The sequence below is a fragment of the Periplaneta americana genome, chromosome 10, assembly GCF_040183065.1.
Source record: "Periplaneta americana isolate PAMFEO1 chromosome 10, P.americana_PAMFEO1_priV1, whole genome shotgun sequence".
Classification (NCBI taxonomy): domain Eukaryota; kingdom Metazoa; phylum Arthropoda; class Insecta; order Blattodea; family Blattidae; genus Periplaneta; species Periplaneta americana.
In genome coordinates, this window is record NC_091126.1 from 109,694,080 (window position 1) to 109,714,005 (window position 19,926).

A 19,926-nucleotide genomic window follows, 5' to 3' on the forward strand; every position below is an offset into this window, starting at 1 on the left:
TACCCAGGGAGGACGGAAGAGAGAACAAGAATGGAAGGCCAATGGAAAGAGAAGGAAGAACGGACAGAAGGGAAAACGGAATATTCTGAAGAGCCATGAATCTTATAAGCATCTATGTTACTGAGGTATGTATTACAAGGGAGAACTCCATAGTCCAGGGTAACAGGAAGTGATAATGAAGTCTTATCAAATTTGAGAATAATTTTGCTTATGAATTATTCAATCAAATGTCCTAAGATTATTTTATATGTTGCAAAACTTAGTACAACACTTTACTTCCCTCCTGGAGGAAGCTGTTTGAAAAAAAAAATCCATCACACTTGGTCAGGATTGAATCCATGACAGTTGGATCTATAGACAAGACAAGGGCGATGATGATGATGATGATGATAAATAAGAAAAAAATATATGGTTTATTTAACGACGCTCGCAACAGTCGAGGTTATATTATCAGCGTCGCCAGTGTGCCAGGATTTTGTCCCGCAGGAGTTCTTTTACATGCCAGTAAGTCTACTGATATGAGCCTGTCGCATTTAAGCACACTTAAATGCCATCGACCTGGGCCGGGATCAAAGCCGCAACCTTGAGCATAGAAGGCCAGCACTATACCAATTGTGCTAGCCAGGACGACAATAAGAAAAATAATAGACATTATGGAATAGGGAGCATGCGAAATAAAGTGACAAAACTTCGGTGATTTTATCCATGAACGACCATACAAAGCAATGGAGTCATTGGTTTAGATGTGCAGTAATAATACGTTAAAATGCCTAAATCAAAGCGGAATTATTGTGTAGACAATTACCACAATAGAGCACAAAACATGGAGGGAACTGAAATCAAATTTCAGTCATTTCTTAATAATCGTCCATGAAAAACAGACAAGATGGAGGAAGTGGATTTTAGGAATGAGAAGAATAAAGTATTTCTTTTATGCAGTGTTTATGTCAGTGTTTTATGGGGAATATTGGAGATGTGTGGGTGGTTGGCGTTTGGATTACAAATAATTAAAGGATAATAATTAATTATAACCCAAATCAAACAAGCACTACATCACTTTTTCGGTGTAAAATATGGCTTAGCTACACTAGAACATTCCCATGATTATGATGATGATGATGATGATGATATTGAAAATCATCCATCATATGTGTCATTTGTATTTGAAGAGAATTACAAGACAAAACGAAAAACATAATCAGATATGAGGCACTCAGAAGCAAAGTGATACAAGTGACATTTAGTAAGTTTTGAGATAAATGACTTTGAAGTTGAAAAGGAAATTTAAAAATCTGTTACAGGACTATGTTGCTGTAAATTTACAGTTGTGTATGTTGGTACCTATATTTTTTAACTTCTAAATAGAAATTATCTATTCTAAAACATTTTGGATAAAATAGGTTCCTAAAGTCACTTGTATTATTTTGCCACGAAAATATTTTTGTGGATAAGTAATATAAGTGCAACAGTTTTCAGTATTTGTATATTATTTAAAACAAGTACAAGAACATTGCTTACAACATCGAAACATTTCTGTGTTAACAGCACTTGAGCTTTCTGATTATCATATTATAACACAAAATGTGTCTGTATAACCAATCTTCTTAACATATCCAGCTGTTTGCTGACAACATAAAGTCCACTATAGTCTATTCAGTTTTTGTTTTTCATGAGAAGTGAGAGGTATTTTGAACGGTGTTCATTATAGACGCCTGTTGCTAGTAGCCAGAGTAGTCAATATATACTGCAGAGCTGTGTCTTCTGCAATTGGTATTGATGATTTTAATTTACTTCTCTTGTGGTTTATGGATGGACAGTATAGAAGAACTATACGTGTTCCAGATCTTCATCATAATTATTACACCACAGACAAGTAGGAGTATCAGAAAGGTGAAATCAGTGTAGGTACAAATGTGTGACAATGTGACCTGTTCTGGCTCTTGTTAAAAATGTCTGAACATGTCTGGGCAATTTTTTGTATATTTCCAGGTCATTTGGTTTCTTTTGAACGGACTGTAAAATTTTTACTTTGTCAGAAGAGAGCCAATTGTTGATCCATAAGTTTATAAAATGAGATTTTACTGAAGCAAAGGCAATGGATAGAGATATCACTTGAAGAGGTCTTGGTAGCAAATATGTGGCTAATTCGCAACGTTATTGACTTTCTCATTTCCAGGTATACCACAATGACTAGGTATCCATTGAAATGTTATTTCGTTTTGAAGTTTTTTTTTTTTTTTAGTTTAATTATTGTTTCTGAATTGGAATAATTCTATGTGTGTATAGGTTGGGTACATATTTAACTATATTAAATATAGCTTCCTTGAGTAACACACTGAAGAGCAGCATCAATAGCTAGCAATTCAGTGTCAAGACGGAGGAGGATGAACATGGTATGAAGTAACTTCTTGATATTTGGAATATAAGACCCTTCTCCTGATGTCCCATCATCAGGGTTTAGAGATTCATCTGTATAAATTTGAAGATGATCCTTATATGTGCTGCAGAGTAGCTCCATGGCATCTAACTTAAGAATGTATGGATGATATTTTTTGGAATGATTTCCTGGAATTGTATGCTATGTTCTGGAATTACCCATTTCCATGGAGGAATTTCACAACTGAAGTTTTAACAATAAGTGTGTCTGTAATATAGACTGGTATTTCTTCTTTGTTTATTTTGTAGAAATTACCCAGGATATTATCTGACAGTTTGAATAACATCTGAGATGTGGATGAGGCTTGCAATTTGAAATGTATTTTTAGATCCTTTTTTAATACATAGTGTCTGATAGGTTGAATACATCACTAGCCTCATCTGAAGAAGTCGCATCTCTCTCTGCTGCAACATCTATGTTTCTGTCATAAAGTGTATCTGTAGGACTCCTACCGCGAGTATTCCTTGAACTTTCTCTTCCACGCATTCTTCCATGTCCTGCAATCCTTATTATACGACCATCCTTCATGCTTCAGGTCATCAAATAAAGAGTAGTGTATGGGTTGGATGAATGTCTTTAGCTATTGCAAGTTGCTCCACTTAGCAAAAATTATCCTTATTGTAAAGTTGGTCCAGCTCAATGTGTGGAGGTCTTCCACAAAGGCGTTTCGAATATGTAATATGTTACCTCTCTCCATTGTGGCAAATGAATTATTCATAAACAGAAAGAAACGCAACAACACTATGTAAACAACGCACTTGTATTAGTTTGCATCTCAGTCAAAACTCTGTATGCATTGTAATACAAGTGTAAGGCCAATATGGAGCAGCACTGACTGGAACTGCACTTATACTACTTTTCCTCTGAACAGAAGTGACGTTAAAGATTTAGAATATACACTTATCTCAATTTAAAAAAAAAAAATGTCACTTGGATCACTTTGCTTCTGAGTGCCTCATATTTCTCAATTTAAAGATCGATAAAAAGAATTAAACATTCTAGTAAAAATGCTCGCCCTAGTGACAATGAGCAAGCAGCATCTGAGGTTGAAGTAACGATTTTCTAATTTGCTTGTGATTTTAGTGGGAATATTTTGAGTGAGGAATAAGGAATGCCAGCAGACAAAGGGTTCCCAAGCATTAACACACTTTTACCTCATTCATTAGTAAGTTACCCCACCCTGTCTTTAAAACGCAAGATTTACTGAAAATGAAATGTTAAAAACTGTCGGAGCAAGTGTGCATACTCATGCTGACAGATGCATACAGAGAGTGAAGAATTTCAAAATGTTGAAACATATTCCAAAAGATCGGTTTCCTTATACCAACGACTTTATTTATGTTACTTCTGTATTAGCAAATTTACTGCCACCTGTAATAAAGACGCAAAACTTTGCTTATGGCGGTAAAGGTGGTTGAATAAGCCTGGCTGCTGTAATTTCATACTGACGATATGTATTCAAGTATAATTTTATTTTCAACAGTTTTAGTAGTCTACGTCACTTTTAAAAAGTATTTATTCATTCTTAACAAGTGACAGAGTCCAAATTGTAAACATAAATAAAAACTAATATCGTAATATCCATGTTTCTATCCTGTACAATGCCACACTCCACAAAAAACACTTCACTAGTCTGGTCCTTTGATATTTATACTCAGCGCATTTTGATCCGGCCGATCAAGGTCAAGCAATGGACTGCATTTGCCACATGTGCTTACCCCCAATCCTGAATCATTCTCCTCAATCAAAGTCAGCTGGGACAGTCAAGATTACCAATGCTCCAGTTCACAGTTCAGTTCAGTTCAGTGACTCATGAGTGGTTTGTACGTTTGTGCATGACCTTGATCTGCCAGTTCAAAACGTGCTGAGTATAGTATATTTTATTGCTACATATAATACTAAATAAATACACATTATGGATGTAATGCACACCCGTTTGGGCAAACTCGATATTTAATACCTGATACTTATTAACTAAAAATTGCTCAGATAGTTTAAACTGAGTTACAATTTTTTTATTACCTTTATTAGAGCTTTTCTTTCCATAATTCATACATTGCTAATTTCGCAATAAAGTAATTATTTTAGATTTTATACTGTTGTTGTGTGTTGATTGTCAAGTTGTAATAGAAATCCAAAACATCATAAATAATTGTTTACAACAATGGCACTTTTAATACACATTTTGTAAGAATATTAACATACTACCATACAAGAATTTTTGCTGACACTTGTCTCTCTGCCATATGGTAGAACTAGTAATTGTAATTCTTGTGGCAGTTCGTTTATCTCGAACTTGTAAAACATGACTGCTCTCAATTAATTGCTGTGCTTTTTACACTATCGATTTATGGCTATTCATGTAGTCAGTATACTCAAACCCATATTTAATTATAACTTCCATTACACAAACACAAAACAATATTTACGACATGATGCGAGACTTGAAAGAAAGAAGCCGCACCACCCAGTCTAGCATAGCACTTGCTCTATACACACCGAAACCAGGGTTTTGCACTGAAACCCCGCCAGAGCACTCTGTTCCGAGGTGCATGCATGCTCCCTAAAGCAATGAAAGAGAATTGTCCTCCAAAAAACTTAGCATAGGGATCATAGACATCCCAATTTTGGCAGGACAGTACAGATTTTAAGACCTTTGTTCCATTTCCTGCCTATATTCTCGTGAGATCAACATCTGTACCACTCTTTAAAAATGTTGAATTTTTAATTTATTATTTATTTGAATTAATTTATGCCAATTATTTCATGAATTCATGAGCTTACTTCAAACAGAGAAATGTTGGTAGTTTATAGATTGTTGCAGTGGTATCTGTCATATTACATAATTTCAGTCAATGGACAACGCAAACATGAACAATAAGAAGGAAACTGAAGACAGTAAAATATTTCAAAAATGAAAATAAGTGTTCATGTGAATTATTTTAATATAACTTACTGTATATACAGCTACAAATGTAATATATTAAAACACACTTTCAGTTTTGTTGTTAAACATCAATGAGTCCACCTTGTGATCATGTGATTATCGTAACACCTAAACTTCTCAAATCTCAATGTTAAACAGTATCTGACAGAAGAAAGTTGTAAGAGTACGCGTTGTGGTGGAAATATGCCCCCGATGTGTAGCTGCATGATTTCCGATCTTTTAAAATGTGAATTTTCTTTTCTTACTAATGCTAAAAACGACAAGGATAAATGTTGTGTTGTTTGAGTCTTGATTTTCAATTGACCATGAAATGATACACAAAAATATGTTAATATTAAGGAACACAAAAGCAGATTCTGCTAGGGTGTCAAGCAAAACAATTAAATCATATTTAACCAATAATGTATGGGTGATATTGAAACAGTTCTCGCGGCCAGAGAGGAGACATTTTATTTTCATACAATGTGTCACAATCAAAGTTTCCAGTCAATAGAACCGAAGTTTACTTGTGCTCAGAGTAAGGTAAAAGCATTAGTGGTAAATATTCTTCCTCCATTTGCATATACGCAAATAACAGAAGGACTTGTTTGGTAAATGATCTTGCTTCATTAGCATATACGCAAATTCAAGAAAAACTTGCAGAAATAAAATACATATGTGAGATGGTGGACTCAGCTAATTACAAGCACATTAAGGCTATTCAGTGTTAAGTCGTTATTTTGTTCCATAGCTCTCTCAAACTTGATGACTGAAATGTCCGGTATGCTAACAAATCACAAAATGCAGGTACTTGATGATGCCAGCTAATAGATGAAATAACATCATTTTCAACAGATAACACAAACTGCATCTCTGGAGGAGCAAAAAGGAAAAATGACGAATAATATGTAACACAAACTCAAAATAAGACGAAGAGGAACATAAGAGGCATGGGTTTTGCAGCACATATTTCCATAATGCTGTACAGGCAGTTGCTGTTTACCTGTGGATAATCAACAAATTGTGGGCAAAGTATTTAAACATTTTTACATGTATATGGTGTGTGACTTCGTAGTAGTTTAATATAAAGAATACTAGGTCATACCTAAACTGTAGTTGGCTTTCATTGATCCCTGCTGTTGAGAGACTAATGGATGTATATTCAGGTCTAAAATCCTATTACTTTCCAGAAAAAAAAAAATTTTCCAACAACGTTAAAACATTTATTTGACTGAAAATTCATTGCTGTTTCTTATATTTTTGTACAACCAGACTCAATATTTGTTTAACTCTGTCATAAAGACATTGAACATATTTCGGGAGCAGAAGTACAATGAAAATTTAAAGTTCCGATCATGAACATAGGTGATAGAAAGACCAGCAACTTCCACACAATGGAAGAGAAAAAGCTTTTAGCTAATTCAGAGACTGTGAGTGAAATTAGTATGCGAAAATTAGAATCTTTGGTCAATGATTACTATGACACATTCATATGATATGTAAAAGAGTGGAGTTATCCATTTAATGATATACCAGTAGTTTGTTATTCTGGACATCTCTAAAGAGGTCTTATATCGTAGCTAGTTTGACAATTTCTCTTACGAGTAAAATGATTTTAACCCCCCCCCCCCCCCATGAAATGGGGAAAACAGTTCTGAAGTGTAATAATTTATTTTCCTAATTACAACCCTTAAAATTTTCTGAGTGTGCTCCTCCACAGTTTACACATGTGGGTTACTGATTTTGTGTGAAAATAAGTTAACAACCAAGTCAGTAAGTGCCTATGTGATATTTTTTCACGAACTGAGCAGAGACTGCCATTATATTCTAGATGCAGAAGGGCTTCTTTTCACAGGGAAAAAGACCAAAATTAGAGCAATTATATAAGAGACATTGAAAATGAGTCTCATGTTAACAATGGACGAAATACACCTTACTTAATAATTTCTTCACATGAGGTTGGTGGGCTTTTTTAAAAGTAGATTTGTCACACTGGAGAGATTCTTCTTCTATGCGATTGTTTTTGTCTGGGCATAAAATTTCAAAAGAAAGTGTGATAGGAATATAGATTTCGATTTATGTTCAGTAAATTAATGCATTCCTGTGTTTAGTGCCATATAAGACCACTTTGATTGTCAGACGTAATTAAAAAAAAAAACACTCTTTTCAATTACTAAATACTTTTTGTTCATGCATCTAAAAATAATGGCAGTCATAAAACAGGCAAGAGATAACTTCTTTTTGACCTCGGTTATAGCGCCAAGTACCTAAAATTAATCATTGCATTGTGGTGGCAACATAAATATGTACACAACTTAATGAGAAAAATGAGTTTCATGAAAATTTTTATCTTTGATACATAACTCGTCATTGACGTGACACATTGAGTCTATGTGTAACTTATATTTAGTTGGGAATTCCCATATTTAAAAATTGGCATTACAAAGTGTCAGAAAATCTTGAATAACAATGGATCTCTTCTATTGAGTCAGGATGAAGCACAGGAGCTACATTTGAGCTACAAGTTGCTAGTAAGGTATGGGTTATTGCACTTCACTAATGGTTTTTTCCATTGTCTCTCTGTCATATGGTTTTATGGGTTGCTTAAGCATCTTGAATATTTTCTGCACCTGCATTAAATTCATACAATTGGCCAGTGCATATTATAATGATAGACCACATGGCCAATCACTAAAAGTATGCACATTTGACAATACAGTGACTAGCTACGCCATTTTCATACAAAATGTCATTTTGTTTTAAGAGAATAATAAGTAAAATAACATGTACTAACATTGATGTTCATGCCTATATATAATACAAGTGCTTATGACATCTTTTAATGACAAAAAATGTATTTGAAGGAAAGTCTGTTGCTTAATAAAATCTTAAACACGCCTTGAAATTCACAAAATCTGCACACCTAGATATGCAATCCATCATTGCTACTAGTGCTGATATTTTGCGAAAGAAAAATGGACTGTAACCAAAAAACAAGGATAACAAGTGCTGCTACACAGCATAAAAAAAAAACAGAAATACATAAATACGTGGGAAGTGGAAAATGAATTTCAGTTGGCTAATCACTATAAGGTGGTCAATTACTATATGGTTTATCCTATCTATAATTGATACAAGGAAACTTACAATGACTCTAATTTCCATTTATTCCTGTTAAAATGCTAAACTTAAGAGAATGAATTAATTGCTTAAGTTGAACTCTGAGCAACATGAAGGTAAAACTTTGTAGTTCACATACCTTTTCAAATTGATGTACTCTGAAAATCCCTCTTGTGTCTCTGCCATGGGAGCCAACTTCTTGTCGGAAACAGGTTGATATACCTGCATACCGAATTGGCAAAAGCTGTTCTGCAATCCACTCATTAGAATGGAAAGCAGCAATTGGTTGCTCGGATGTGGCAATGAGGTACTTTTCTTCAATATCTTTTTCTTCAGCTTTCTCACTACCTTTCCCAATAACTTTATACAACTCTTCATCAAATTGTGATAACTGAGCAACCTGTTGCATTATTTCTTTCCTCATGAAAAAGGGTGTATACATAGGCTTATAGCTGGCATCATGGAGCATTCGGAGTGCTAACTGAATTAAGGCTTGTTCCAAGAACACAGCTGGTCCCTGAAGAAAAAAATATATATTAATTATATACAAAATACGAAAATCATGAACACTATTACCATGAATCATATTTAACGAACTAACAATGGTTCCTAATACAGCCAATAAAAAGCACATTTTTAAGTATTACTACTACTAGGCCCTAATTCAGATAAACTTCGACAAATTAAAAACAGAACAATTACTCCTCTGAATTGACTTCTGCAAAAAGGACACATTACAAATTTATAGTTTTGAGATAATCAAGAAAAATTGAATTACAGGAAAAGAACTGAAAATTTGATACTGAAATTATTACTACATTAAATTTTATCAATAAATGTAACTGAAATACAACATCACCTTCTAACAATCACTATTTCGTAACCTGGAATAAATTGAAATATTTTGCAACATATGTTCTTTCTGCAGACCAAACATTTTTTGTAAGAACTAAATGAACAATATTTTATTATTTGGCTTATATAGTACAACAATACGCATTTTGTGCAAGAAAAAGATATATTATAGTGTAGAATATGGATTATCTTAAAAAAAAAAAGATGAAATATTATCATGTAATTTTTTTACGAATAATGTTCTTCAATATATTGTAACATTACTATCCTGCTAAGAAAGTCTAAAGTTTTGTCACTACACAATTTAAAGCAGATTATTCACCAATATCATATGCATAGTCTTCAATGAGTGTGGAAGGCCATAAAATTAATACCCTGGAACATAAAGTTTTAGTTTAGCTAAATCTTTAAGCTTCTTTTGGTTTATGGAAAGTTTTTTTTTTTTTTTTGTGGGATATCCACACTTCTGAGGTAGCAGTGGAGGTGGACCAAAACCAAGTGAGAAAGTATGTTTACTAGTCCATTCACAAACTCTCTTGCACTAAATGACATTAATTGGCATCTTCATACTCGAACTGCACAGATCTGAAAATATGGGACACCACTCTCTCTGCTCGTGGTTTGTGTGCTGACTCCTCGAAAATGTTTGTTTTCTTATAACTTGTTGGCCACTAGATCTTGAAGGGCAATATGTCAGCCGAAGTAACCAATTTTACAGAAAATCTCCTTTTGGCACTTGAAGAAATGATTAGTTCTGCATGCTACTCTGGAGTGTAGATTCTGTCTGCTCTTCTTATAAGTTTCTTAACAGTACCAAAATTCTCTATTGCAGGACAAAAATGAGTGCCTTTTGATAGGAAAGATATCACAGATTTCTTCAGTCATCCAATATCAACCAATTCACTGGAAAGCACACCAGCATATGGTTACGGTTCTGCCTTGCACATGCGCCACTAAAAGAGTGAGTTCTTTTACATTACGAGATAACTCATTACTGTAATCAAGAAGGAGGGCGCATACTTCATTTGGGATCTTTCTACCTTGTCCTTCATCACAGTCTCTTTGGAGTTATTCCATGAAAGGCAGTAAAAACAGTTTTGCAGATGTGAAAGCGCTTTCCACAAAATTCAACAAAGTACAAGGAACTACTCATTCTTGGTGGACCTCCTTTGGTTTCTGCAGCATTTCTACAACGAACAACATTTCTAGTAGTTATAAGACCTTTCCTGTTCATCTTTTGTATTCATATTATTAAATAGCTGCATAATATTAGACCACATATCATCAGACATTCTATCGTAACACTTCATTTGGTAGCCAACACACTTTTCATTATCAACAAAAAGAATAGTTGTAGAGCACAAGTTCCATATTTGCAGATAACCACACTTTTGCTTGCCAATTGCTAATGAAACAAAACATGGAAAAAATACCCTTTTTGTAACAATCAATGAGTCTATCTAAGGAGTTCCAGTTTCCACTATAAAACTAATTTTTACAAAAATGTTGTTTGCTAATGCTGAATTTCTGATAATGAAATCATTAATTCTCTTGCTCTCAAGTATTTTCCACTCAAGGATGCCAAGTTATTAGTGGCTGGGCAGTGTTGAAGATAATCTTGATCCATTTCCTCTTGAAGATCACATAAGGGGCAGAATTGTGAAGGATATATTTCCAATCCTGTGGAGATGTTTGGCTAAGCAGTTGTGGGGTCCGTAAACAGTCTAAAAATTGCAACTGCATTCTTCCTTGGGTATCCAGGGAAATTTTGGTTTGAGACAGATTCCCACCTTTTATTTCTGAAAATTTGGAGATGATGATTTGTTATAATTTTGTGATATTGTGAAGTAAGTATTCTTTTTGTTGCATAGTAGGATAATTGTGTAGCAGGTTTTTTAATAATACCACAGCCCTTTTTGGCAAGATAATCAGCAGCGCCATTGCCAGTCAATCTGCAATGTGTTGGTATCCATTGAAAAATTATTTTTTTCTTTAGGTTATTGAGGTGAAATAGACATTTCCAGCACTCAAGAATTTTTTTCATTTTTGGTGTTAAAGTGTATGTTATAGCTAAAATGGCTGCTTTTGAGTCAGAAAGAATTACTGCTTGCTGGCATTGAGCTATTCTGCTATTCTGTACAGAAGATTTTGAAGTCCACCCCAGGGATTATCACCTTGCTGCATTAGGGTGGGCTTAGTATCCAATGAACCAGGTGATCAAATCAGGAAAGTTGGACATTTCTAACTTGCTGGTTGGTAAGAGGTGAGGATAACCTAAGAATAGTCCCAACATGGGAAGAGGACGACCAACACCTCTGTATAGAAGAATAACCATGACAATTATTGACATGCTGACCCGTCATGGCATGTGAGACATCCCCTCGCTGGTAAACAGGGGAAAAGGTCGGTGGACTTACATTGGTAATCCTCCCAGCTAGGTTGAATGAACCCACCAACCAACGAAGGGTGTGGCCCTCCAAACAATTTGGGGGTAGTGTATGAGCGAAGTAACCACCAAAGCAGAAAAAGATGGTGCTCAATCTAAAATGGTTACATCTCTGCTAAACTAGCACTTCAGGATATTTCGGAATTCCCGAGTTCATTACATCTGTGAAGTCATTTATGAGTTGAAAAAATTAATGAACTCCTCCACTTTTGGCTACCAAATATTTAATCAGAGCAGCAGTGTGATGCGAAAAAAGTTCCATGGCTGCTGCAACTCCACGCCTATCATTCTTTTGCACAGTAATGTAACTCCAATGTAATTTCGTGAATAGTTGTGACTCAGAAGAATCGGACCTAATAATCCATTCAATTACATTTTTTTCTATAATTGTGTCATTCAATTGAAACCCACTATCACTAAATGGTTCCTTAATAACTTGATCAGGTGGGGCAAATCTGCAAAAACCCAAATATTTTCGTCTGAAGCAGGATTTGAAAAGCAGGTTTGATTTACATTTATTTGTAACTCATTCCACAGTCTTCTATTGCCGCCACCCAGATCAGAAACAATTGCAACTACTCTGAAACCTTCCACTTCAATTTCTGTTTTATTATTTCGAACAGTAGCTCTCTGTTCATTGTTTTGTCGAGATCATAATAGATGGGCTGCTTCCATTCACCTGTCAATCCTCGGATCATTATGATTTGAGCATTTCAGTGAGTGCCCAATATCGAATCATTCTCGTGATCGTAACAAATGACACCATTGACATTCATTTCATCAAATAGTAACACTGATAACTTATCCATTTCACTCAAAGACACCTCCTTCTCGTTTAAAATTTCCAGTACTGGTGTAAGAATACCAGGAGAAAAGGGCAATTTTTTTGTTCAACGCTGCAGGGTAGCAACACTTGGTAGAGGAATTCCCACCAGAGATCTCAAATGATTGTACAGTTTATCACTAATTGCTCGCTGAGCTATTGCCAGAATTATGTCTTGTTCTTCCCATCTTTGTTTTCTTTTCCTGCTGATAAGTATTTTATTTGCCCTGGAGTGAACACTTTAGCTAATAAATGTTTTACTTCTCCATTTACTAAGTGATTTAAACACTTTCTTTGTCATTGTGAATTTTGGTTGACCCTAAAATATGCTTGCTTTTTATATTTTATTTGTAATGCTTTTTCTATTGAACAGGCGAAAGATAACACACCCAATGGATCATCCTGCCGCACTGTTGTCTTTGCATCTAATTGTTCACTTACCTCAGACAAAACTTTCTTTCTGCAAATTCTCTCTTCTACACGTTTACTTCTAGCACTGTTTATCTCACTATTTTTCACATAGCATACTGGTAAATTCAGTGATGATTGGGCGTTTAATTTCAATTTTTTCTTTACTGGTATGTTCAAAAGCTCGGCTTTCAAATCACGCTCATAGAAATCATATGTAAAATATTCCGAACAAACACGCGCAGTTTCAAGATTAATTTCATCCTTTCGGTAACACTTAATCTCTCAAATCTTTTGCAGCTTTGGATCAGAGGGAAACGTATGATAAATAACACTCGAGCCTTTAATTTTCCTGCTATAATTCCGACACAAATTGGCATTTTTCATGCTACAATAGTAACAATATAGGCCTATTATAAACAGCACACTAGCAAGGTCTATACAAAATCACAAACACACTCCACGTTTTCTAAATGGCAATAACTACTAATAAAGGCAGCGCAAGCCAAGGAGTTGACAGTGGAGTGTTTTCCCGTGGTGACGTCACAGATTTACAGCGCCTTCATTTTCTCTTTAAAAGCTGTTATGAAGGGACCTGCAAGAGTGATAGCGACCGACCGTCCACGGACCTTGCTGAAGAACATGGTCATGAGTTCAATACACACTGTTTTTTCACCAACAACTTTTTACATTGGAATTAGACTTTTGGGTAATCCACCATGTCCTGAAACTTGACATTTCCAACATTTCGGAATTACATACAAGTTCCATCATCAGGGTAAGATCGGAGAGGTCGTCTATTTTGTTGGGGGTCAGTCGGCCAGATTAGCCTTGTGTTTATTGTGCCCAACTGAATAGGTAATCTCTCTGGTCTCTAACATCACCTCATTTAGAGCATTTACATGTTTCTTCTAATATTCTTTAAAGAGAAAAATTAAGATGTTATGAATAAGAATGAAAATAAAGCCAGACTGATTAGCAATAAGCATGGAAGAAGCTACAGTGTAAGATATATGAATGTAGGAACCTGGAATATATTGAGTTTGTATAGAGTGGGAGCTTTAATGAACACAATATCATAAATATGTCACTACATGATATAGTTAGCATACAAGAAACAAAATTGTTAGGGGAATGTTGCATAAGTAAAAACAATTACATATTTTTTATAGATGCAAGTACAAAAAGACACGAATTTGGAACAGGCTTTATAACCACAAAATATTAACATTCATACGGAAGTTTAAAGCAATAAATAACAAAAAAAAAAAAAAAAATAGTTACGAGTAAAATGTAAATATTTACATGTCATAATCATCAATGCAAACGCACATGGGGAAAAAGGTGCTTTACAATCAAGCCCGATTTGTGTACCATACTGTAATTCAGACATTCAATTCAGACTGTAACTTCAGATATTCAGTTTGCAAACTTGTGTTACAGTACAGTGGAGCAAAGAAAAGAAAAGTTTCAAGTGTGGAAGATAATGTTAACGGCATAAAACAAATCGAGAGTGGAAAAAAAGAAAGCTTATGTATACCATTCATTTCATTTTGTTAAGGAAGAATGGAGAATGATTTACGGATGTATTTCGCAAAATGGAAGCAGAAAAAAATGCGGCTTTTTTCAACCCACATTCTTAATTTTAATGGGTTATTTTACGATGCTGTATCAACATCTCAGGTTATTTAGCATCTGAATGAAATCAAGGTGATAATGCCAGTCAAATGAATCTGGGAATCCAGCACCGAAAGTTACCCAGCATTTGCTCGTATTGGGTTGAGAGAAAATTCCAGAAAGAACCTCAACCAGGTAACTTGCCCCAACCGGGATTCGAACCCGGGCCACCGGGTTTCGCAGCCATACATTTTGACCGTTACTCCACATGTGTGGGCAGTACTTTTTGTATCTTAATTACTATAAATTATACTATTTTACTCTGTTTTTCACGATTTTCTACAGTCCAGTACAGCAATTTTATTTTTCAAAACAATAAAAAAAACAAGACTGGTTTAAAGTAGTTTAAAAATTAGTATTAACTGCAGGCCATTATAAAATTACAAATTAAATTGCAGTGGTATACAAAATAAGATATGTCACTGCGGACTATATTATATACAGTATGAACAATAAGTAATGTCATTAATTTCAGGGTGTTATGCTTTGAGATATTTCAAAGAAAAAAGTTTAGAACAATTTTGCTCGTTTTTGCTTCCTTTTAGAGATATAAGTTGTTTTATATGAAACATTTCATAGTGTGTTTTGGGAAAGCCATTGATTTAATTTCAAATATGTCCAGTCAATTTAAGAGAGCAGTGTATTATTATAATGAAATTATGATGATAATGGAAGACAGTATGAAATTTCAATATCAGCTAGAAATAGAAAACCGATTTAGCCTGCCGGAAAATGTAAATGAAGAAAATATTGATCCAAGTAACATATGGAATTCCAAAAAACATTGTCAAAGATAAGGCTGAAGAACAACTAAGGGAACAAAATTTACAGACAGAGGAGAAAGTATGGTTCACAAAAGAATGTAAGGAAGCCGTACAGGCCAGAAACATATGCAAAGAAAAGTTATTAAACTTAGATGTACCAGAAAAGAGAGAAGAATATAATCACACAATATTGAGAAGTGCAAAAACAACGTACATAAAGAAAATCTTAACAAAAGTAGAATCAGATAGACAATATAAGGAACTTTTACAAACCCATATGTTACTTTACACAAGAATTTCGCCCTCGCCCTGTAGGACTGAAAGATGAAAACAACAACCTAATTCTTGATCAACAAGCACTGTTAACAGAATGGAAAGCTTATTTTCACAACCTTCTGAACTGTCAATCAGTAGAAATAGAAGTGGAATATAAGGAAAATCATAATGTTCAACCTCTTACTCCAGAGCCAGACCATTTAGACACAGAACTAACAATAGAATCGTTAAAATGTCACAGAACTCCTGGTAAAGATGAATTATTCCCAGAACTTTTGAAATATGGAGACAGTAGCGGCTTTTCAAGTGCAGAAGGTGAAGAGGCATTCTTGAAATGAATACCTATCTTTCGAATATCCTGGTTCCTAATCTATTCTGGCAGCTTGTGGCTTTCAGTTGTGATGGGGATGGCGCTGGGGTGAGAGTGAAAGTAGATGACCTTCAAGGTTTGCCTCACACTCCTCGCAGGGTGGTACACGTGCCAAAGGAGAACATTTCGGAGAATTGTTTGCATCATCAGGTTCAGTTGCCATGGCAACCAAAGTAAACAGAACACTTGCCCACAGCATTCATACTCCGAGAGTGAACAACATCCTACCAGAAAGGAAATATTTTCACGGGACTGAATACTAGTTTAGAAGGAATCCTTGCCTGGATCCTGATGTTGTCATTCACATCTTATTCTTACTGTGAGTTCAGTTTTAGTGCAAGGTGTTTGGGTTTTCCATAGTGAGTTAGTGAAATGTTTTAATGTATCCGGTAAAGGATATTGTTTGTAATTTGTTACAGACTTCTTTTCTTTAGGTATAAAGGTGAAGACAAGAAAGATGGTTTAAACTGTGGCCGGCCCACTGATATTCTTGATATTTCAGTAAAAAGGGACAATTAAAAACCAAGAAGTCATACAATACGAAATTTAAAAGTTCTTATTTTGTTGACTTTTCTTGGTTATAAAGTACCTAGCTGATGTTTGCAATCATTCTGTTGGCCATGGTTTACTTTTTAGTAATAAAGACAACGTGTGGAATAAGGAAAGGTTTATTGACTTCATTCACATTACTTGATCTCTCCATAAACATGCAGATTCGGGAGAACATTTGAAGTGTAAATTGCAGCTTAACGCATTCATAAAACACAGAAATATTATAGTTGACGCCCTTCGTGAGAATAGGAGACTTATAAATGAAAGTTTTAATGAGAATGTACGATTAAATAGACTTTTCTTAGAGGTGGTAATTGATGCAAATAGGAACTTCCATTCAGGAGTCATGACGAAAGTGTTTCTTAGTTAAATCTTGAAAATTCCAAAGAACTTGTTACTATTTTTATAACGAGAAGTTCCTTAGTTAGATGTATAGAATCATTAGAACAAAATAAAGAGTGTATTCAGTGGCGACTCTAAGACAATTCAAAACTAACTTATTGATTGCATTTCAGATTGCATGTGTCGGTGTGTGCGTGCATGTGTATACCTATATATTAACATACAAAAATTGAAATTAAGGGCTCGTATTTATTTTCTGTGCAAGTAGATAATACCACAGTGATTTGTCAGACATCCCAATGCTCTATTATGGTGAAATATGTTAATGCAAAGAGGAAACTAGTAGAGAAAATTTTAGGGTTTCTTAAAGTAAGTGCAAACAGATCAGCAGAAATACTTTTTCAGTTGCTGGATGGTGTCTTAAAAGAATTTCACAGGAATCATGCAAGTTATTCTCTCTTGCTGTGATGATTCTCTCAACTAGTACATTGGTGAAAGGAGTTTTTCTTACCTATAAAGAATAAAACTTCTGTAAAGCATTGGTTTTTCTGAACCGACGCATATCACATGGGAGATGTGAGGCTTGCCTCACACAAATCTGGACTACACAACAGTGAGTGGTTTCTATGGCTGCTTCGTGCAAGAGCTCGCATCTCGCAGTTATAGAAACCATTCACTATCTTTCGTGTAGTCCGGATTTGTGCGATGCAAGCCTCACACATCGCATGCGTCAGTTCAGAAAAACCAAGGCTTTAGGAACACGACATCATAGGACCGACTTTCGTCTCTGTCGAACATTGCAATCCAAAAGGAACTTTTAGCTCAACTTACTGAACACCACCCATTTTACAATGACATTATCAATAGGTCTGCTGGCCTAAGGGAAAGGACTGATCTACAAAAAAATAGGTGAGTTATGCATGTCTGACTTACTGATTTGCCAATATTTAATTTTTTTTTAAATTAGTGATTTTTTTTTTTGTATGTAAGTACTTCTTCACTTACTAATTTGAGACACGAGCTGCCACTGCATGGAGGGAATGTAATCATTGAAGCAATTCACAAATTAATTTTAAACATATGGCATAAAGAAGTAATACCAGAAGATTGGAAACAAGCTCTTATAGTACCTATCTTCAAAAAGGGAGACAAATTAAAATGCGTAAATTACAGATGCATAGTCCTTTTTAATGTGCTCTTAAACAAAATAAAACCTTAAGCTACAGAACGTACTGTAGACCACCAAGCTGGTTTCATGAAAGAAAGATCAAAGATTGACCAAATCTTCGCCCTCAAACAAATATTGTAAAATACTGGGAATATAATAAAGATATATACTTATTATTTGTAGATTTTTCAAATTATTACAGTGTGTTTAGAACTCAGATATGGAATGCTTCAAGAGAAAATAGAGTACCAGAAAAATTAGATTACTAAAATTGTGTATAGAAAATGTAAAATCAAAATTTCAGGTCAATTATCAGAAAATTCTGGTGTTAACACTGATGTAAGACAGGGTGATCGATTCAGGGGTGAATCTAGCTACTTGGCACCTCTAGGCAGAGAAATTATTTCCGTCACTTATTTCGACATGAATGTACCACCAAGTAACCAACATCAACAATATCATAACTCAATAATAATAATAATAATAATAATAATAATAATAATAATAATAATAATAGTAGTAATAATAATAATAATAATAATAATAATAATAATAATAGTAAATACATGCATACTGAACTCACAAAACTCAACTCAGGCAATGAGTGGTCTTCGGCGTGCTTTCTTTTTTTGCAAATTCGTCGATCACATCTTCATAGTCTAGTTGCTGTGTAAAGTAATGTAATGTCAGAATTCATGAAGAGGACGGCAAGACTGTTGACTCGATTTTGCAACATGGATGATCGTAAATAATTCTTGAGTCTTTTGAGGAGTCAGCACTCGGCCAAACAATTGGTTGCAGCGGTTGACAAGAATATCAGTTCTTGAATGTGGTTTTCAAACAACACTCTATAAAATGTACTTAAGGAGGATACTTTCATTTGCTCTTAATATATACATTAAAATAAATAATCTCATCACTCAAGAATTTTTCCAAGTCGTCTTTGTAACACTCTTGCAAATTTCTAGCACATTTCAATAGTTCAGTGTTGTCTCATCCAGGCAAATTACTTAGGAATTCAAACTCTTCCAATGATTTTTCCCCTTTTCTCCAAATTAAGATATCAATCTGTCTATAATAACCAGAAATGTATTCACCCGAAAATCTTCCTTTCCTTCAAAAGTAGTATGAAACTCGGCTGTTTCGTCCACTTTCAGTTTTCTAGACTTTTTCCTATTCGTAGCTGTTTTGTACATATTTATCTTGCTCTTTTCGATGCTAGCATTTTCATATGTCATGCATAGAATAATTCTCTCGAAGGTATTCAAGTAAAGAATTGTACAAGTTTATTACAGTCCCAATATCGATATCAACACTTTGCAACAATTTATTTACAGCATTAAATCTTTTCAAGATCGCTAATCAAAATGTTGTCATTATCGCAGTTTCCAGACTTTGTACACTGCTCAGCATTCCAGTCGCCTCACACATTTGTGAAGTCTTTTGAGATTCATCATTTTGAATAACTTCCAAAGCTGATATTATTTCTGCCCAATTTACATTGAGACTATAACAGGCATCATGATGACCTAACCAGAGTGTTTCTGAAGGCCATTTTACAGAGACTGCACTATTTAATTTTGATTGAAAAATACTCCAACAACTAGTTAAAGCAGAGAAAAAGGTGTAAATTTGTTGGAATAAAAGGAAAAATAAAGCTGCTTGAAGACAACACTCTGCTGCACATGATCCTACTAAGTTAAGGAAGTGTGTTGCACACAGAATATACACAGCAAGAGGACTGATTTGTTTAATTCTAGCT

The 19,926-nt window shown here is 34.6% G+C and overlaps 1 protein-coding gene across 6 annotated transcripts in view; it reads right to left on the reverse strand.

The window, feature by feature from the left end:
* Nucleotides 1–19,926, reverse strand: part of SerRS (Seryl-tRNA synthetase) — a 173,688-nt gene that overhangs the window by 14,369 nt on the left and 139,393 nt on the right. For all 6 annotated transcript variants that reach the window (XM_069838017.1, XM_069838016.1, XM_069838021.1 and 3 more), the window contains one exon: nucleotides 8,623–9,000. In XM_069838017.1, the coding sequence (XP_069694118.1) occupies nucleotides 8,623–9,000 (378 nt within the window). The remainder of the gene's footprint in view (nucleotides 1–8,622; nucleotides 9,001–19,926) is intronic.